Genomic DNA, 22,643 nt, shown 5'->3' on the forward strand with positions numbered 1-22,643 from the left:
ACCCCGCACTCACATCACATCTCATCTTAATGAGCTCCACCGGCTCCTGTACACAAACAAGCACAATTCAGGCTCATCACTGGCACTTTCAAGGCACTACATAAAAATGGTCCAGCATACCTCAACAATCACATCTGCCTGCCCTAACCATTCAGAAACCTCAGCTCGTCTGGACTCCTTCATGCACACGCCCCACCCGTATGTAAAAGCAGATCTGGCGGTCGAGCCTTCTCCTTCATCGCTCCTAAAGCGTGGAATGACCTGCTGCTACACATAAGAGCCTCCTCCTCCCTTCTTGAGTTATGTTAGAAGCTGAAGACCTGGCTTTTCAAGTAGTCCCTCTATGCCCTTGGTTTGACCACACTCACCCTTCCTCAGTGCCAAGATGCCCTCCTGGGAGATAGTGTCCTCGACAAATCTGCACAACATAGCATAACATAACATGTGCTGCAACAGCATTCCAGCTGAGCTCCTTGGCTTCACTCACATATATCTTCAAACTAGGCCATCAGTACCTCATGAGTTACACCCCTTTTTGATTACTGCGGAAAAGGAAAAGAGACAGGCCAAGAAACCGCTGGTGCCAAAGGCCTTGAGGCTGACTGCGAGGAGATAGGTTACACTTGGAGACATATTGAAAGAAAAGCCCATGACAGATGGATGGAGAGTCCTGGTTGATGGCCTATAGCCCAGGAGGGGTAGTAGGCATAAGAAAGTAAGAATGCTTACTGCACTTTGCCATCCAAAATCTTCTGTCTGTAACTAAACCAACATGTTCTCCTGCTGGTTCAGGTTCCTTAAGGTTTATTGAACAATTCTCCTGAAACATGCTCCCCAGTAAACTCTAGGCCATACACTCCCTTCCTGCGTTCACGTTCGCCCTAAAGCTCACCTCCTCAGGTATGAAGACCACCAGGACCAACAGCGTTCCCCACTGCTCCCGGATATCTGACTCTTGCTCTTTAACAGCCCTGCTGCCATGCTCTCCGTGTCTAATATGTGTGATATTTTCCTGGATTCTGTACATCTACTGTAGTTTGTGCTGTCTCATTTCTCATCAACCATCCCACAAATGGCAAAAATGTAATGCAGCTCCCTGTACCACTGTGCTGTGAAATGCTCCCACAAATATATAGATCTTTTCAGGCACTTATTGAGCATTAATGCCCTCCTCGAATTCTCTTTCATTCTGACAGCTCCCATGACTCATTTCAGGAAGCTCATGAATACTAAATACGCTTTCCGACATCCGTCATGAATTTTACAGGTAGTATTAAGCATTATTTTTAATGTATTGTATTGTAATTGATTTTATATAGCGCTACATACTCTGATGAGGAGCAGAAGCACTTTAGTGGATGGGTAGCATGCTACGTCCTAGGTCTGTGCTTGGGTAAAAGTGTTGAATTGCATTGTGGCATTGATGGAAGACTTTTGGTGCCTTCGCGAGTCACCGGAATGGGGCTCTTATCCTGTCTCAGATTGTAGCACCTAATGCCCTTCTCCCCTCTTTCTTTCAGATGCCCAGCATGCAGAGTGCCAAGGCCCCCCTGAGGTGGAGGGCACCCTACTGTTCTCACTGACTGAGGAGAGCTTTAAGGCATGCCACCTGACGCTGACCCTCGACGACTACCTCTTCATCGCTTTTGTTGGCTTTGTGGTCTCCATCGCCTCTGTTGCCACCAACTTCCTCCTGGGCATCACAGCCAACTGCTGCCACCGCTGGAGCAAAGCTAGCGAGGATGAGGAGATATAGCCTGTGCCATTGATAAGCTACAGTGGGTGCTGCCAGCTGCAGTACCAGCAAGGGGAGACTGAGACATGTCAGTGCCAGTCTGCCCCAAGACCATGCTCCATCGATGACGAGAGATCAGAGCATGTCCTAAGATTGCACTATGCTTCTGGGGGTCAAGAATGCTTAAGCAATACTAGTAGGGGACAATGACATCACCAAATGCAGCCTTCAGACTGTTGCATATGTCCTAGCAAAGGGGGAGTACAACAGTGTTTACTTTAGTGTCAGTCTGCCCATGTGCCAAGCTTGTATGGTGAGGAAGGTCAGAATATCATTTAAATTAGAACCAGCTTTGTCGAGCTGTAAACTCGCTGAACTACATTTTGATTGCTAGACGTGCCCAAGCAGTGGCAATAGCGGCAACGCTCTGCTTCAGGGCCAATTTTCTTGCACCCGAATATCATTGAGTGACCAGAGGTTGGAACATTGAGAAGCAGGTTTCCTCTTTCATGATAAGTCATAGCCCTATTGCAAGTCTGTTCATCACTCTGCCTCGGTGCCATCCTTGCCCAATGCCATATCACTTCTTTCTGTATGTAAAAGAAACTACAACTTTGTGGGAAGTCTGCCACTCTATACTCGCGGACAATGCCCTGCTTATATCAAGAGGAAATGGGACGCTGATGTTCTATTCCCGTGCCAAACTCCTGGGCTATGGAGGCAATTCAGAGCATTATGGTCAAGGGTTTTCTCTGCCACTCTGTACCCACACTGCCAGTTGTGTCCAGGTATTGCCAGGTGGAAGGAGAGGACTCTGCTGGTCTTCCTGGAATGCCGGAGTATCACCTCTAAGTTTGCGTAGATGCCTTTATCAGCCTGTTTGCCCTTGTCCGTCCACTTCCCCCGTAAATGCCAGCATTTCGAAGACGATCACAGTGCCAGCCAACTGCTGCCTTCTAACAACATGGGAACCAAAGCAACCCCTCTGAGAACTGCATAGTAACCCCTCTTGGAGCCTGTGCCGCTCCCACCATCACAGGCGCTGGCCAGAGGTTTGGTAGATATGATCAATGTTATGAGCTCCGGAAACTCCTGGTGCCTTAGGGAGAAAGCAGATCCCTCCTCGGATTGCCATTCTGAGTCTTGGGGAGAGATTTGTGTTTCTCCTTCCTGTGCCAACCTCCGTCCACAGTCCGATCTGTTCGACTTCCTGTTTCCGGTTCCAGATCATGTGACTTCTATCTGCTTCTCGCTCCTGCTCAGCCTGTACTCCCTTCCCTCTGAGCACAAATGAGCTGGCCATACTCTTCCTCCCAGAGTCTGATCTGTGCTCAAGCTGCCTTCTTCTTGTCAGCTGAACTTTGCTTCTGTTACTCCCATTATGATCTGTGATTCTCCATAGCCAGCTGCCATTTTTTTCATACTGTGCCTCTGGTGTGATCTGTTTTACTCCTCCCAATTCGAGGTGTATGTCATAATGTTTTCTGTTTTCTTCCCAGCAGGGGCATAGCTCAGTCACTGAGATTCAGGGGAGGGCGGGGGATGTGAACTTCAAATTTCCAAACTAAAAATGCAGTGGGTTGCAGGGTGGAGATGGCCAAGGTTCGGGATGGACTGTTTCCATGAGGAACAGGGTCAGTACAGATTTGTATGAGGTGGGCATCTGTCTAGAGTGGCACAGTGGGCAAAAATGGGTTGGAATGCTACACCAAGGTATTGCTAGTGTTACACTATTTACAAGCATTCATCCCAACACCTTTTGGGTGTTTGACTGCCAGTAGTATGTCTGGAAATGTGAGACTGCTGCAATTTTCTGAGCCTACTCCTGCCGGTGTTTGTGAATTACACAAAGTTGTACATTTGCACCCATTGAAGGAGTCCTTCTATAGATGCCAGTTTACTACTTTTTTTGTAAACAGATCACTATATATAATAAAATCCCGATCCAAAATATTAACAAGTTAAAACCTTCTAGTGAAATGAGAGCAACGAGAAAAACCAACACAGACATAGCAGACCGAGGCAGGCCGCCAGACACAAATAACACATTAAGAACACGTTTGAGGAGTGTCAATACCTAAACATCCCAGCTGAATCTATGCCCCTGCTTGTTCCAATTGGGCCTGGTAGTTCTCCCTGGGAACCCATGACTATGGTCAGGTACTACACAATGGCATAGAGTTCCTGCCCTGGGATCACTTATTTTTAATGCATTTCATTGCATGCACCCTTCTTTGTCCCTGCTACAAGAAGCCTTGATGGTTGAGTTGCCAAACTGGTGCAAGTGAGCGGGGCTCAATGTTTCTAGTTCTCACCCTTTACAAGTAATTTTTCAAGTAACTGACGGGCCCATGTGCTAAGCCAGAGTGGCAAATAGAGAATGGTGTGTAGGCAAATCAATAGGGTGAGTCGAGCCATGGATCAGGCTTGGCGCTAAGAGTCCGTGCATGAGCTGAGCCATGAGACTGTGTGGCATGTACATTGTGCAACAAACATCATGCAAACATATGATATAATTGTGATATAACGTGCCGAAGCATTTCTCCTTGGTACATCAGATTATTTCACTGCATAGACAGAAATTTATAAAAAAGTGATATTTTTTGGGAACATCATTGCTCGCACCCCAAACACAAAGCCATTATTGAACTAAGAGGCAAGTCAGAAGTCATGTGGACCCTAATGATGGCCTAGAATCTTAGTATAGATGGAGTAACATGGCTGTCTATTAAATTAAATATAAGCGGTGCTTGTACATCGCAAATTACAACGCACCATGTGTTCCGATAAATGCATACCAACCCCCACGGTACAGCTGATCCATCTAGTTTTCTTTTCCCTTGCAACACCCTTCAGTCATTTATTCGCACTCTCATTATATGTGCCTAAAAGTCATTCCCGTCACTCACCACCCCGCCTCTTGCTGAGATCATGGTCCCTTCTTCGACATCCACACTTCTCTTGGGAGTACTCACAATAAGACTGGTGAGTAGCCATATGGAAAAACATGGGCTTACACAGCCACAGCACAAAGCCGGCAGCACCACCAAGGTGTCTGAGGGCCTTACTGAGTAATTGTGTTAATAACACATACAAGAATGAGATATTTCCCACAGCACAATCCTGATATGTGATTGGCTCGACAATCATGATTTACTTCAATGTTGGTATTTGTGTTTCAGCTGCAAAGATACACCATTCCAGCATGGCTCATAGTTGTCCAGTGTTGGCCAACGAGGGGGGAGGGAGCCATGCCAGAGTTTTCAAGACAATCAGTAAATGACTCCCACTCAGATTGATTGATTATGAATTTATCCCACTCGGATATTATATAAATCTGGCAAGGGCCCAGCACTCGAGGATCTATGTGGGGACCCACGCTTTGGTGAAAGACATAGTAAAATGGGGAGTGAAGAGAGGGAGATGTTGCTAGAACACAGAGCCTGAGGGCTTCTCCGTGATCCCAACTCAGAGTCGAAAGAGCGATGTGGGACGCAAGGATCAAAGCGTTGGGTTTGAGCCTCGATTTCTCACCAATTCACTGTGTGATGATTGGGCTGTCCATTCCACTTCCTTGCCTAGACTGCTCCTCTGCTACCACCCAGGACACGTCTCCTGATCCCATCAGACCTTGGTGAGATCAGGAGGGAGGGACTGGGGCTTGGAGCTGCCTCGCCTAACAAGGCTCTGTGTGGAGAGCAACCGACTGTAGATCACCGTATACATTCCCTGAACAAAGGAAAGGCTTTGCCTGACATACATTTTTTGTACAGATAGTTTATTTAGATACATATATAATATATATTATTAGATTGTTGTTTGTGCAACACGTGGTGTGTGTTTTCTGCCAGCTTTTTATGTGATTTTGTGGGGTGGGGGGAGGGTGGGGCTGCTCATATGCTATTTTCTAATGTGAACTGTTTTCTATAGTAATAAAACAAAAGGATATAAAAGCACATAGATTTCCTCTGAGCTGCTTCAGTAACTTTATGCGTGTTCTTATGTGAAATCAGAGACTTTAGACATATGGAACTTTGTTAGGCTACTTTGGTTTGGTTCATGTGCTGACACCAACACGCGACTTTCAACAAATTGCTTGTGTACCTTCTCATGCTTAACAACCTTAAAAATATCCGGATTGCCTACCAAGGCTACCAAAGACCTAACCGTGAGACACCCTGGCTCCCAGAAAGGGAGCAAAGAGCAGGTTTGCTTTTTTGGAACCGCTCTTGTGAACTGTAGAGCGGCCCAGTCAACCATTCCACCAAACAGTTAAACGAAGTTCAGTCGCTCAACTATCAAGCTCTCATTTAACTGAAATACCTCAGTCACCTCAATACTTTCTCGTATCTATTGCAAGTACCCCAGTCAGCTGACCAACCTCCAGTTAACCCAAAAACCTGGTAATTCGCGCAAAGACCTCCAAGAACAAGTGAACACCCTCATAGTCAACTAAACAATCTCCCAGTCAACCAAATAACCTCAAAGTCGAGGTAATAAGCTTTTGGTGAATCAAAAGAGGTCTCAGAAATCTGGACAATGTCCCAGGACAACTCAGCATTTCAGATGGACTAAACAGTCTTCCAGTGAATGGAAAACTGAAACTAAACAGCAGTGTTTTTTACATGTTGCACAGCAGCGCACCCCATGGGGCTGTTTTTTTAGGTCGAGGACGACCGGTCTGCCGAAGGCAGAACCGGAAGTCGGGAGATTTAATGACTTGGAGAAGAGGGGCTTGAAACCGCCCCTCTTCTCCCCTGTTCTCCATTGGCTGGCCTCTTGAATGCTGGCCAGCCACTGGAGAAGAGGTCAGTCACTCCGATGAGGCCCCGTCTTTTTCGGATCGGGGGGCGTGTTTTTTGCAGAAAGTCTCTTTATCTCCTCCAGCCAATGGCTGGAGGAGATAACAGCAAAACACGCCCCCGAATCCGAAAACGACGCTGCGTTTCTCCGAGGCATTTCTGCTCTGCCTCGGAGAAAGGCGGTGGTGTGCCTTTTGCTCTGCCTTGTTGGTTTTGCAGTTGTGGAGACAATGCTTGTTTCCCCTCTATGTGATCGTCAATTTAAGTCCTGCTGGTCAAAGCTGGCCGTTTCCTTACATTTTTTTTCAAAGGTGGGATGTGTAACAGAGCCTTACACCCCCTCCCTCCTCCTCCCCTCCCGCCCCCCTTCCCTTTATCCCCACCTCCTGTGATCTGTAAGAGGCACTGCAGACTGGGAGAGGGGCCAGTTGTTGCACAGGACGTGGAGGGAGAGAACCCAGGCTGCCTGAGGCGCTAATTTTTTGGGGGGAAGGGGGCGTTCTGCAGATCCTGATATTGAAACGCAGATTTCTTTCCACACGCACTCACTTCGTATTTTTGTGCCGACTTATCAAGGATGTTGACTTTGTTCCTGGCTCCCTGTGAATGGCTTTTTTGTACCTGAACACCGTGAGATGTGCTGGCTTCGTTTTATTTGATTTTGGGACCCTCTTTTGCGCTTTTGGTGGTGTCTGCAGAGGAGATGAACGTCGGGGTGGTTAAGGGTGGAACTGTGCCTACGTTGAAGTGAGACTGAGTTGATCTCGGAATTCTTCCGTGATTTGGGGGGGGGGTAGCAGGTTTGACGCCCAGCAAACCGGACAAGGCCTTCATAAAAGTATATCACTTGTGAGATGTTTTTGTAATAAGAAGCATGTGTGTTCCTGGTCATATCCATCTATCGGATTTTAGAGTTCCCCTTGGATCACTGCACGCTGCCAGGACCCCCTAATAGCCTCACTACTGTGCTTACACGCCGTCTGCCTGCCCGCCCGATCACCGCATCTCGTGTGCCCTTAAGCAGCAGAGTGGCTTGCAATACACTTCATCTCGACAGCTACCGTGTCACCCCCTAAAAATAACGACTGGCTCTTCGTGCGCACCCTGTACGAATGCAGTCTGTACCTATGAATGTCGAGCAAAACAAACTAGTACGGTATCTATGTCTCCGGGTGTTTGGCGAAACTTTAAAACGGGGACACTGTGAAGTGACTTGTTGCAATCCTGATTTCTCGTCGAGTGAGTCCGTGCATATCACTTCATTTCTCTCAGGTTTCACCTCCTTTTTAGTAAAGTTAGGAGCGCTCGGAAAGAAGCTGAGACCCGGCTTCATGCGCTGTGTATAAAAAAGGACTATAGGGGCATATTATCAGGGAGGGCGTTAAAATTATCGCCGCTTTAGCGGCAGAAAACTGCCGCTAAAGCGGCGATAATGGGCTTGATAATATGCCGCAGAGAATTCCTATAGAAGCCCATGTTCTGGTGTCAACATGGGCTTCTATGGGAATTCTCTGCGGCATATTATCAAGCCCATTATCGCCGCTTTAGCGGCAGTTTTCTGCCGCTAAAGCGGCGATAATTTTAACGCCCTCCTTGATAATATGCCCCTAAATTCGAAAGTGCCTAAAGACAGTTCTTCATGTGTATAAATGAAGAAATGCAGGGTCCGCAAGGGTTTCGTGAAGCCCCCGCCGGCTGTCCCCAATGCTGGCGTTGACGATCAACAGGCCGATGCCTTTTGTTGATTCCACCTTGCAACGGTCTCGGCATTGTTAAAGTTAGAGCTATTGGCATTGCTCATGACAATGCCGTTTCTTTAAATGTTTTAAAAACAAAAACATAAACAAAAATAATGTCATGAGCAATGCCAATAGCTCTAACTTTACCAATGCCGAGACCATTGCATTGTAAATGCTTGTTTTAACTTGAAGCCATGTTGCACAGCAGCTTGCTCTACTGTGCAACCTGTAAAGAAAAGAAAACATTGACAAAGCAAATAGATTTCGCATCGGCGAAACCTATAGACTTTTCCAGTGCTCGTTTCAGGATGGAGCAGTGAAGGGACCACCCAGAAAATTGATGGAGGTCTAAGATAAAAGATTTGTCCAAGGTGAAACATATTTAGCAGGTGAAGGAAAAAAGAGTAAAATAGTTAGTTCATCTGCACTGGCTCTGAGTTTCTTTTTACGTATACAATATACTCTGGCATATTTACGCATGCAACAATGGACTACACAAACCTTCTAGGAGTGGAACTTGAAAAAGATGGAATAGGTTAAGTTTCAAGGAATAACCTGGAAACTTTTGTGAATTTCGAAAATGAGTAATAAATCTACCCCCTACTGGAGGGTTAAACTCTGGGTGTAGATATACTGTCCTACCTCAAAGAACACCACCTCTCCACACGTACATACTCCCACCCCTGTGAAACAGGGAAGAGGTGTGGCACCGCGACCAGGGCGACTGACTCCGGAATCTGGGGATCACGGTTCGATCGCCGGCGGCAGATTAGCCCAGCACCATGTGATTCTGGGCAATAGCGCGCTTAATCTTCCTGACCGCCCCCAGCGCCTAGAGACCCTTACGGGCGATTGTTCGCGCTTTACAAATGTGGATTATTATTATATAATGAGGAGGTGAGCTATAGCATGGAGTACAGACTTAACCCATACATACCAACATTTAAAGCTTGGAAAGTGGGAGATTGTGAAACAAACACTGGGGGGTGCAGTTTCCCCATTGGCTTCTATTGAAGCAGAGGCCGTTTTCAGGTGGGAGATTTTTTGCATAAGAAGTCAGGTGTCTCCCATCCAAACCTTTCTGCTGGCAGGTTGGTTAACCAGGCCATCAGATCTCAATGGACATAAATTGTCTACTCTTTTTGTGTGTGTGTGTGTGTGTGTGTGTGTGTGTGTGTGTGTGTGTGTGTGTGTGTGAGTGTGCGTGCGTGCGTGCGTGAGTGTGTGTGTGTGTGCAAAATGATTACTTCAAAGACGACGGGCGTTTCCTCCATCGGAGCGGAGGAGCGTCACCCCACTTAAAGTACCCCCAAAGCCACAGTGATGACAAATAAAATGGTAACTCATCAGGGGGGAGCGGGCCTGCTGAGTGACATCAGCAGTGAGGGAGGTGGGTTGTCAGTGCACTGTTCAGAATGCGCATCTCTTTTTGGATGGCCGTCTCGTGACAGCAAGCCACACATGCACTTTAAACATCTCTAACCCAGCTGATTATAAGACAGCGGGGTTAGAGCAAGTGCCGTCCTCCAGAGCCCTGTGGAGGGCCGAGTGAGGCCACTACCTCCAATCAGGGCGCTGCTCTCATGCTGGAGGAGAACAGCACCAGGATTATTCAAGGGAGTTTCCTGGTGGCCGGGCTGCCGTGGAAGAAAAAAGACGTACTGTGCATAAGACGTCGAGTTCGTCTTCAGGTAAGTGGTTTTTTTTTATTATTATTTTTGCACGTGCCTTCCCTCCCTCCCTCCCCTTAGATGCCAGCCACCACTGTCAAAGACTGAGAGGCAGTAGTGTAAGGAAACCTTAGGAGGCCCCCCTGCAAGGAATGGTGAGTGGGCCCCTCGCAATACCCATACCCTCAAGCTCTCAAGCTGAGGGGTCCCCCCTTTATGTCTAGATGACAGGGGGGCCCTGCATCACAGGGGTGTCCGTTATGCTGCTGCCGAGAGGGACATTCCCCTGTCTCGTGTGCTGCTGATGACGTAGATGTAGTCTTTTGAGATTATGTACACTAGGACCTTCACAGTTCTGGGTGGACTCAACAGAGAAATTATGGAACTGGCTGGAGGGTGTTAAGATGTGGTTAATAATGGTTATGACATAGTTAGACAGCAGTGTGTGTGTTGTATGCTGAAGAATAGAGACGTCTGTTACAAAGCTCTGTGTGTGGCATGTTCATTTGCATGCTCCTGTGCTGAGGAGGACGCGACAACTGGCAACGAGTAGGGGATATGTGCCCAGAAGAAACAAGACTGCTCTCCCTGAGAGTTTCCAATGAAAGAGCAAACTGCTCGTACGTACCACGTGCACCCCAAGTCGATGCCAAGCAGCCTGCAGTTGGCATATGTAGAGTCAAAGCCCCACGCCAGCCCATACGTGGCCCTTGAAGAAGTTCAACGTCTCGAGGAGGAGCACAATTGAAAAAGCCTGCCAAAACCTGCCGATAAGGCTAAAAGAAGAGATACTGAGCTGCTCCATAATATGGATAAATGACTTGAATGAAACAAAAAGACGAAAGCAAAGACAACTCTGTGCAAGAAACAGAAAACTTACTCACCATCAAGGATGAAGGAAGCGCCACACGATCTTTGCACAGGCAGGACGACCCCAGCTCAAGCACAGAGCTGGTGCTTCCAAAAGGTGCAGAATCAGGTGCACAGCAAATGCAGCTGGAACAGCACATACTCTCGACAGCGGCAGAAAGTAGCACGAAATATAATGCAGCTGCATCTCTGAAGCCACCAACGCCATTCCACTGCCAAAAAGCAGAAGATTGGCATTAGGTGGACTTCATGGATCAAGACGTTTGATGACTTTATAGATGCCCTAGAAGAAGTAGATGATAAGAAAATCATAAAATACTTAAAGAACCAGGCTGGTGATGGAATAAAAGAGGTGATAAAGAAAATCTCACAGACTGATGCAATACCATACAGTCAGATCAAAGAAGCATTAGGAGCCAAGTTCAATACAAAGCCGAATGTTGACTATGAAAGATAACCTTTCAATCAAGCGAGACAGCAAGTTGGTGAGGCGATGGATGAGTTTGTTGAAAGGGATCAATGACAGAATATCGACAACACTAATATCGACCTACAGAAATTTCAGGACATAAATATTGTTGTCAAAAATATCGACCTCCTTTCTTTATAATAGTAAGTACAAAAATATTGAGAAAAACAATATCGTTGTTAAAAATATCAAAGTATAAAATATCGTTTTTTTATATATGTATAAAAATAATGTAAAATACTTGAAAGAATACATTTAACTTAAAAAAATTAAGATTTATTTGTTAATTTTAACAATTATAAGTAATAAATGTAATTTAAAAATAAATTAAACATACATATATAAAATGTAATATATAAATATATTTACTTAAAAATAATGATTAAATAATAATTTTTATTAATTATAAAGGTGCCGATTCCGATCCGTTAAAAAAAATTACCGTACGACTCGTATCCGTATTTTTTTACGTACGAATCGTACAAGTCCCGTACAAACGGCGAAGTACGATTCGTACGTGAAAAATACATACGAATCACTGCGGGAAAAGTCTACGAGACGTCCCCGGACAGTTTTACATACAAATCGTAAAACTGAAGTCTGAGCGCGCAAGTACGATCCGAACCGCCCGTCCGAAAACACAAGCGCATGGAAAAGGACCCGTACGGAGCGAACGCCGTACCACTCGTATCCGGGTAAACTTGTGCCCGGGATACGAGTCGTACAGCCTCCCCTTCCCCCCCCCATATGTCAGCAACGTACCCCCCCCCCCATGTCCGCCCTCTACACCAGCTCCGTACGTGTACGCACTGTACCCCACCACCGTACCCCAGCCCCGTACATGTACGCACCGTACCCCAGCCCCTTACTTGTACGCACCGTACCCCACCACCTTACCCCAGCCCCTTACTTGTACGCACCGTACCCCACCACCGTACCACAGGCCCGGACTTGGACGCACCGTACCCCAGCGCCCTACACCAGTGCCCTACCCCAGCCCTGAACCCCAACACTGTACCCCAGCACCGTACCTGTACGCACCGTACCCCACCACCATACCCCAGGCCCGTACTTGGACGCACCGTACCCCAGCGCCCTACACCAGCGCCCTACCCCAGCCCCGTACCCCAACACCGTACCCCAGCACTGTACTTGTACGCACCGTACCCCACCACCGTACCCCAGGCCTGTACTTGGACGCACCGTACCCCTGCGCCGTACAACATGCCCCTACTTGGACGCACCGTACCCCAGCGCCGTACCCCAGCCCTGTACATGTACGCACCGTACCCCAACACCGTACCCCAGCCCCGTACTGGTACGCACCGTACCCCACCACCGTACCCCAGCCCCGTACATGGACACACCGTACCCCAGCGCCGTACCCCAGGCCCCTACTTGGACGCACCGTACCCCAGCGCCGTACCACAGGCCCGGACTTGGACGCACCGTACCCCAGCGCCCTACCCCAGCGCCCTACCCAGCCCCATACCCCAACACCGTACCCCAGCACCGTACTTGTACGCACCGTACCCCACCACCGTACCCCAGGCCCGTACTTGGACGCATTGTACCCCAGCGCCGTACCCCAGCCCCGTACTTGGACGCGCCATACCCCACCACCGTACCCCAGCATCGCATATGTACGAACCGTACAACAACATTGCATATGTGAGCACTGTACAACAACATGTACGCACCTTACATACGCTAAAACAACTCGTACAGAACCAGGACACTGGAAAACAGCACAAGGAGGGTCAATTCGCCTCGCACAACACCAGAAAACACGTCTACAATACAAAAAACATCTAAAAGACTGACCTGGCACATCCAAACAGGCAAACAGAGGCCCAAACTCACAACCACCTCTTATAACACACCCACCAAAATTTCAAACCCAGCCACACCCACAAATGGACCAATAAAAAGGGCCCACACTCACAAACCATGAGCCTTTGCAACAGACCCACTGCTGACAGACACCACACACAAACAACTGCACCCATACATCTTAACTTACACACCTTCACACAAGCTCCTTCACACATACCCCCTCTACACATTCACACACACACCTACACATTCACACCCACACACCCACAACCATCCACACCCACACCCCACACCATGCCCCCAGACAAGAATCCAAAGTTCACAAGGGAGGAGCTGGACATCCTTGTCAACGAAGTCATCAGATCGAGCCACAGCTCTTTGGAACATTGGTCAGACAGACCAGCATAGCCGAAAAATCACGCCTGTGGCAGAGGATCGTCGATCGGGTGAATGCTGTTGCGCCCATCAGAAGGACCAGGAATGAATGCCAAGCCAGGTGGTACGATCTGCGGAGGGCAGTCAAGCGCAAAATGAACGAGGACTACGCCCAGAGTAACATCCCTGGAGGTGGGCTGCCCCGCAGACCGGTACATTACCATCCCTGGGAGGAGAAGGTGATGGCCCTGCTTCCGCCGGTGGGAGTACACGGAGTCGAAGGAGTTGCCGAGCGTGGTGAGTACACAAACAACTTACGTAACATGGGGGTAATGGCATCCACACCCCAACTACAACAAATGCAGTCACCTACCCCCAAGCCCTCACCGGACACAACCACACTCAAAAACAACGCTCATGCCACTAACGTGTATGCCCCATTCACAAAGCAAGGCCATGCCATGTCCCAGCCTACACAAACCACAAACCCAAGACTGGATGTCCGGGATGCTGGGAGGGTGGGGATCACTAAACACATTGTACAACTCAGAAACAGACACCATTGCCCTCAGCCCATATGGCCCAGGTACATACCCATGCACCATGCGCAATGCACAGGGACTGGCAAAGTACTGACAAGGTAGCTGACACTTAGCTCTGCTGTAGGCAGCACAAGGCCCTCCTGTGACAACTGCAAACTCTAACACAAGAACAACAAGCTCAGATATCTAGGACAGGAACTCACACTCACTGACATGGCAGCATGCTCTATGGGGGGACAGATACATCACCTGGGAGACCCACTGCCACACTACACCCACCAGCAGGCACCGTCAATCAATCAACAATCGATCAGGGTACTTGTAAGGCGCGCTACTTACCTGTGAGGGTCTCAAGGCGCTGATGGGGGGGAGGGTTCCACTACTGCTCGAAGAGCCAGGTCTTGAGGAGTCTTCTGAAGGCAAGTAGGTCTTGGGTCAGTCGTAGGTGGGTTGGGAGGGTGTTCCAGGTCTTGGCGGCGAGGTAGGAGAAGGATCTCCCACAGGCGGTCGTACGTTGGATGCGGGGGATAGCTGCGAGGGCGAGGCTGTCGGAGCGGAGCTGGCGGGTGAGAGTGTAGAAGCTGAGTCTGATGTTCAGGTAGGCTTGTCCGGCGTTGTGGAGTGCCTTGTGTGCGTGGGTGAGGAGCTTGAAGGTGATCCTCTTGTCGATGTGGAGCCAGTGCAGGTCACTCAGGAGGGGGGTGATGTGGCTGTGGCAGGGGGCGTTGACGATCAGTCGTGCGGAGGCGTTTCGGAAGTGTTGTAGCCGCCGTTGGTGTTTGGATGAGAGTCCTGTGTAGAGTGCATTGCCGTAGCCCAGTCAGCTGCTGATGAGGGCCTGTGTCACTGTTCTACTTGTTTTGGTCGGGATCCACCAGTAGATCCGGCGGAGCGTGCGTAGGGTGTCGTAGCAGGAGGAGGAGACGGCGTTGACCTGCTTGGACATGGAGAGGGAGGATGCGAGGATCAATCCTAGGTTGCATGCGTGGTGGTTGGGGGTGTCGGTGCTGTCCCCAGAGCGATCGGCCACCAGGAGTCGTCCCAGGCTGAGGGTGTGGGTCCCACGATGAGGACCTCCGTCTTGTCCGAGTTCTGTTTCAGATGGCCGCTCCGCATCCAGTCGGCGATGGCCCTCAGCCCTTGTGGATGTTTGTTTTGGCGGTGTGAGGGTCCTTGGCGAGGGAGAGGATGAGCTGGGTGTCGTCGGCGTAGGAGATGTTTTTGAGGTTGTTGTGGCGGGCCACTTTTGTGAGTGGGGCCATGTGGATGTTGAACAGCGTCGGGCTGAGGGATGATCACTCACCCCTTACACAAGCACACACCCCCGGGGCAGCCAATGGAGTTACCCACTCTCACAATGGACATGTGACACAAAAAGATCAAGCCACAGCAAGCCCAAATTCGACATGTCAAACACCCTGGAGAACATTTCAATCAGTCCCCTGCAACATACCCATCCACAAGTGAACATTGATGTGAATGCTAGGCACATACAACTACCTGGAGGAACTGTGGCAAATAGAATATGTATGAAAGATGGATGTTGCATTAAACAGCATTAACATTGTCTCTCTCACACACAGGGCAACGTCATGGATCTCCCCCCAACAATGGGGGGGAAGTACCACAGTCCCAGGCTCGGGAGGAACCTGATCCCACCGGCAGCGACACCTCACAACACTCCGCGGATGACCCCAACCCACCTGGCCCCTCTGGTGTCCAGGCCCCTGCAACACCTGCTTCAGGTACATCTGTTTTGTTAGTACATCTGTGCCAACCACCACCCCCATTCCTGCCACAGCCCAGGAGACACCCAGGAGCCCTGCCCACAATGAACAACTGAGCCAGTCTGACCTGAAGGGACAAGGTTTTCCAGGCACCCAGGAGGAGGCAGCCAACACCGACACTGCCATCCCTCAGGGGTCCCGTAGACCCGATGTGCTCACAATGGCAGGCCAGGCTCGTGTGGGCAGGGGTGGTGGGAGTGGAGGCAGGCGGAGGAGAGAACCTGACCAGACAGCTGAAGGGACCGGTATGTCACACGTACGCAACATCATGGAGGCATACCGGCGTGACACCAGGGCCATCAGTCAGGTAGTGGCGACCCTCACAGACATTAAGAATCAGCAGGCCGAGCAACACGCCAGTTAACAACAACACCAAGGACGGATGGAGGCAAGACTGGCTGAGCTCCTGGCGGTGCAAAGGGACATAAGCCATTCACTCCGTCGGATCGCCGACAACATGGGCAACCCTCCCTGTGACACCAGGCGCAGACCAGCACCAGCCACAGGGAGGGAGGAGGAGGAGGAGAAGGATTCGTCCGACGGAGCGTCCCAAACATCGTCAAGGCCTGCATCTGAGGGTCCCCGGAGGAAGGTGGGTCGTCCACGGAAAAGACCGTGAGAGGCAGCGGACCATCCACATCTCCCAGGTCACGTGCCCTGGCACCTGTCCTTCATGCGCAACAGCAGCACATCATTCACTGACATTCTCTGCCACATGGACTTGCTGGTCACAGTCTGACCAATGAGGACCAACACTGGGGTCTGGACTCTGATGACTTCAAATGCCAAGGATCCCATCTCCCCCTGTGAACTTTGGATTCTATGCACCCGGTAGAGCACCTCATTTTTTCTACCAAAACACGCACCCCACCGAGAATAAAATTATTTTTTTGTCATGAGATGTTGCAGTCATTTTGCATTAGTCCACAACATACGTGTGGGTAAATGTCAAACTATGCCTGAGTGTTGAACTAACTCCAGCCATCCATACCCTGGGATCTGAGTCCGGTACAGGACACACATGGGTCACAATGTATCATCCGATACAGCCTGGGAGCCCAATACTCACCCATGATGGCCTCAAGCTGCTGAGGGGGGGCTTGAAATACTGTGCGGACACACCTATCAGGAAGAGGATGATGAAGGCCTAGAGGTCATGGCTCATGTGGAGGTTCCCGGGGAGGAAGTCCCAGGTATGTTTGTCCAGGCGTGAGAACCATCTCCTTCATGCTGGAGTGTTGTGGATGTGAAGAATGGTGGCCAGGCCAAGTTCGGATGCATAGAGTTGGGCCAACGGGGTCTTGGATGACAGGCGTACAACGTTGATTTTGGGGTCTGGGGTTGTTGACTGCCTCCTGAGTGTGTGTGAGGAGTGTGAAGGTCATTCTGCTGCACACAGTGATCCCTTGCAGCTATCTCAGGTGGACGGTGATATTGATGGGGTGTGGGATGTTGAAGCTGAGTTGTGCAGATGCACCCTGGATGTGGACAAGTTTCCCATGAGTTTGGATGTACTTGCTCCGTAGAGGGCGGGGCAGTAGTTGACACGGCTGGTGTCGTGGACCTGGGGGATGGTCTGTCGTTCCTTGGAGTGGATCTATCTGAGGATCTTGTGCATCATGCAGAGGGTGTTGCAGCATGAGGTACAGATGCTGGTGATTTGCATGGCAAATGTGAGTGACAAATCCATGATGCACACCATCCTGTGTGCGTGGCCACTGGGTGCTTGTGTAGGGCGCCTGCGGGTGGGACACAAGGAGTTGAGCCAGCTGTAAGGGGACAATCCTCAGATGCTTACCTCAGTCCTGTACAAATCCAGCCTCAGGTGGCTGATGTTCAGCCATTCATCCACGTACCTCATGCCTTCTTGAATGTTGGAACTGGCAATGGCTGCGTCTTTGGTGAGGGTGAGGAGCACCTGGGTGTCAATGGCATATGACATGATGATGAGGTTGTGTGCGCATGTGATAGTGGAGAGGGGGGTCCTGGACACATTGAAGATTGACACGCTGAGAGATGATCCCTGGGCCATGTGCCAGATGACGCCACTATACCACATGCTGAAGGCTTGAGTCCCACTCCCATGGCCTTGCTGGTGGACGGAGCCGGTGTGGAGCAGGAGGGACATGATCTGGTTGGTGTGACAGGGCCTGGAAGGTGGGGCAGCTCTGTGTAGGCAGTTGGAGTTGCACACTCAGCATGCAAAGGTGTCGTGTGTGCGCTTAGGGTATGCCTGAGAGCAGGCGATTGAGTTTCGGATAGACATTGCTTGGAGGGTGGCTACAACATCAGACTGTAGTGTGCTGTGGGTCATGCAAGGACATGAGGGTCATGCAATGTGCACATTGCATGTGCTGACGGTCCTACCTTTGGCACCGCGTGGACCCAACAGTGGCACAGACAAGATGATGACAGCCAAATGAATGGGTGGAGGGAGGCAGGGAGGAGCATCTTTGCGGTGTGTGTGTTGCCGAATCCCGCCACTTTGTGGGCCCTTGCTGCAGGGGCCGCAGCAGCAGGCGGCATGTCCTGGAAACTATGCCAAAAGTAGCACACAAAGACAAGGATGTCAGAAAGGACAACTGCAACAGGCGTATGTAAAGGAAGGAGTGTCCGGTTACCCATGGCACACCCAGAGAAAATGGAAGCACAATCACCAAAGATGACTGACACAGGATCAGGCCGAGCCGCGCACAGGAGACACACCCTCAGCAGGTGTTGACGGCCCGTCGTGGGGACCAACATGCCCAAATACATACACAACCATGGACTTCATGCTCAATCAAGATTCTAACCCATGAATAACTGCATGAATGTAGCCAAACTACACATAGACTCATATGCACAATCTTTGACAACTATACCAGAGATGACGCATGCAAAGTGGCAAGAGACCTGCATTGACAGAGATGAGGCACCTTGGAGGGTAAGGAACCCCTATATTACTCAGGCTCACACTAAGGGAAATGCATCAATATAAACAGACACACAGGTCATTTGGCTGAACATGTGGGACCTACACTGGACACCCCCTTCACAACAGAGATGTAGTAAATCCAAATGGCCTGGCACACAAGTTAAGGGGATGAGCCAGACACCCCCTTCTGCACACGGAGAGGCTGCACTTCCCCATTGAGCCTGTTATGGGGATGTCCCACACCATGTCCACCCGTAGCATCCCGTATGTTTCTGAGGGAAGTTATACACACATTGATGCCTTCATCAGAATCCACAAACCATTAGAGATGACTGTCACGAAGGTTGACTATCAATTCATGGGAGTCATGCTGCATGTCATGTGCCCCATGGTGAGTCGACATGTATGCATGGTAACCCAACATGCTCAGGAGCAGTCCCCACACATTCCAAACATGTAACAACCCCTAAATGCCTTGCTGCAATCCTCACCCAAAATGACTTTTCCCCATGTCCGTGCATGGAACGCTGATTCAGCACACGTTGCAATACTCATGAGGAATAGCAGGAGGCAAACGATGACACGACCACACAACATGCGCAAGAACCTGTGGATGACAGACACACAAGAAGTCAGCTAAAAGATTGTTATCCGCATACATGGTCATTTACTCTAAAGGAATAATGTTGTCACCATGCGATTAGAAAAATTAGGGTCACAGCTAAAATGAGTGGAATGACATCATCACTCAAGTGACACATCAGAACACACATCTAAGTCACTTAGCATACAGTCAGCTGGACACACACATTGCAACACATGCCACACAAGGCTCCAAGCGTGCACACTCAGACCCAGTGACTCACCATTATGAGAAGAAGTTGCGTATGAGCTGACTCCGGATATCCTCCTCCTCCTCCTCCTCCTCACTTGCCTCGTGACCAAGCCCTTCATCCTCCACGGGTGGATGTTCCTGCTCATGCTGCTCCAGGATGAGTGGCACTGCCTTCTCCACTGCCATGTTGTGCAGCATGCAGCACACGAGGAAGATTTTGCAGACCTTCGCCGGTGCATATGGGAGGGAGCCGCCTGTCTTGTGAAGGCACTGGAATCGGCTCTTCAGGAGGCCAAACGTCCTCTCAATCACTCGCCTGGTCTGCCCGTGTGCATTGTTGTAACGGTGATCTGCAGCTGATCTTGGGTTGCGGAGAGGCGTCATCAGCCATGGCATGTTGGGATAGCCAGAGTCCCCTACATGGAAACATCTTGTAAAAAAGTGAGTCAGGAGATGCCGTAAGATACAAAGATACCGCAAAACACAGGACAAACAGAGTATACCCAACAACAAGACATGCTCGTTCGTTGTGCAGCCGCAGCATCATTTGTGGCACCCTGCTACGCCTCATGATGTAGGCATCGTGTGCTGACCCTGGAAAACGTGCACAGACATGGGAAATCAGCATGTTAGCAAGACACACCACAAGGGCATTTATAGAGTGGTAATGTTTACAGTTGCGATAGGCGACCTCCTGTGCCTGTGGTGGTACCAAAGCCACCTGTGTCCCATCAATGGACCCAATGACATGGGGCATCCCTCCCGGGGCATAGAAATCACCCTTGACACCTGTCAACTCCTCAGGAGTCGGAAAATGGATGAATTCATCCACGTGCTCTAACATGGCTGCCAAAACATCATGCAGGACACGGCTGAACATCGTCTGGGACATGCCACCAACATCAGCTATGGTGAATTGAAACGTACCTGTGGCAAAAAAATGTAGGGCTGCCATCACCTTCATCTTGGGGGTCAGCGCAGTAGGATACCTGTGTCGCGGTTGGAGGTGTGGTGCCAGCCTGTTTGTCAGGTCCTCAATCAACTGGTGGGTGAATCTGTAACGGTGTATGCAGTCACGTTCCCTCATGGCACCCAAGTCTGGCATTGGTCTGGGGACAGGCGGAGCCCTGCAGAAAATTGGAATGAATAACGAAGAGTGAGAACATAACAACATTAATGTCAATGAACTGAGCACATGCTCAACTGCTAATACACATCTGCTAAATACAGAGTCTGATCTGTGCAATACATCCAGGACACGTATGCCAGCCAGGTGATGCTCCTACGAAAAGCCAGCTACACCCGTTGATTGTCAAGTCTACATGACATGCCCTGAAACGAGCTGTGGGCCAGTGTCAGTGAACAGCCAGAGACATCACAAGAGTGACATACATCCACATATCAGCATTTGAAGGATGTCATCTCATACAGACAGCTGACGGCAAGCTAGACGCACAGATCACATGGAATGTCAAATGTACAGATCACACACATTGCGATGAAGGGGTACACGTGAAAACAGAAAACACAGACATTGAGACAACGCAGATATGTCTTCATGTCAAAATATCAAGTTCGATGCATACAGACACACGTTACGTGGAAATCCACATGTGGCATGGTGTGCGTAGATGTGTGCCATGCCCATCTACACACAGACACATGTTGGATGCAGCAACAGCAGATGCAGTTGACGGAACACCAACAGCAAGCTCATGGGAACACATGACACACACATGACATAGTCACATCGGTGCACGCTGGTCGTTAAATGTCAGTTGTTAGTGTCCCTGTCCCTGACATCAGGGGACAGTTGCGGGTGGTGGTGACTGTGCCATACCAGTGATGCTGTGCTTGATACGTTTGTACTACATGCACACATGTGCAAAGTGTGAAGGGGAAGTATGCCACATAGTGCCCCATCACACATGACATGTGTACACAGGTCATCACACATCAACTATGCAAATACATGAGGAGACATGTGCAATATCACTGCCTGACACACCTAGGCCCTGCACATGTAGGACAGCAATGACAATGACTTGATGTACATCCTTGTGCGAGTCTGAGACCTCCATTCCTTTCGTGTGCGCATCCTATCAACAGTGTAAGCGTGTGAAACGCACCGTACACACGCTCAGAGGGCGTGTGTACGGTCCGTATCACTAGAGTTGTGTGGCCGTAGGAGCACGTGTGGTACGGACTGTACAAGTACGGTCCGTATCACTATAGTAGTGGTGCCGTAGGAGCACGCGTGGTACGGACCGTACACACGTACGTGTACTACCAGTGCCTACACTTATGTGTACTACCAGTGCCTACACGTACATGTACTACCGGTGCCTACACGTACGTGTACTACCAGTGCGTACACGTACGTGTAGGCACTGATAGCACACATACCCGTACGTGTACTACCAGTGCATACACATAAGTGTAGGCACTGGTAGTACACATACCCGTACATGTACTACCAGTGCGTACATGTACGTGTAGGCACAGGCAGTACACGTACGTGTAGGCACTGGTAGTACACGTACACGTACGTGTACTACCAGTGCCTACACGTATGTGTAATGCCTGTGCCTACACGTATGTGTACGCACTGATAGTACACGTACGGGTACGTGTACTACCAGTGCCTACACGTACGTGTACTACCAGTGCCTACGGGTACATGTACTACCAGTGCCTACATGTACATGTACTACCAGTGCCTACACGTACGTGTACTACCAGTGCCTACACGTACGTGTACGCACTCGTAGTACACGTACGGGTACGTGTACTACCAGTGCCTACATGTACGTGTACTACCAGTGCCTACCCGTACGTGTACTACCAGTGCGTACACGTATGTGTAGGCTCTGGTAGTACACGTACGTGTAGGCACTGGTAGTACACGCACGGGTACGTGTACTACCAGTGCCTACACGTACGTGTCAAACGCACTGTGCAACTGGTGCCATAGGGGTACGTGTGAAACGCACCGTACCTGTGTGTCGATTTGAAAATTACATAGGGGACACATAAGGGCCAAGTATTAGGCACTAAATGCATGCT

General features: G+C 49.7%; 1 protein-coding gene across 1 annotated transcript in view; it reads left to right on the forward strand.

The window, feature by feature from the left end:
- The window catches only part of LRRC55 (leucine rich repeat containing 55), a 112,882-nt gene extending 107,299 nt beyond the window's left edge, over positions 1-5,583 (forward strand). Inside the window, exon 3 of the mRNA XM_085651501.1 lies at positions 1,521-5,583. Coding sequence (XP_085507627.1) covers positions 1,521-1,756 — 236 coding nt within the window. The 3' untranslated portion in view covers positions 1,757-5,583. The remainder of the gene's footprint in view (positions 1-1,520) is intronic.
- The last annotated feature ends 17,060 nt before the right edge of the window (positions 5,584-22,643 follow it).

This window comes from Triturus cristatus, chromosome 4_1 (assembly GCF_964204655.1).
Source record: "Triturus cristatus chromosome 4_1, aTriCri1.1, whole genome shotgun sequence".
NCBI classification, from domain to species: domain Eukaryota; kingdom Metazoa; phylum Chordata; class Amphibia; order Caudata; family Salamandridae; genus Triturus; species Triturus cristatus.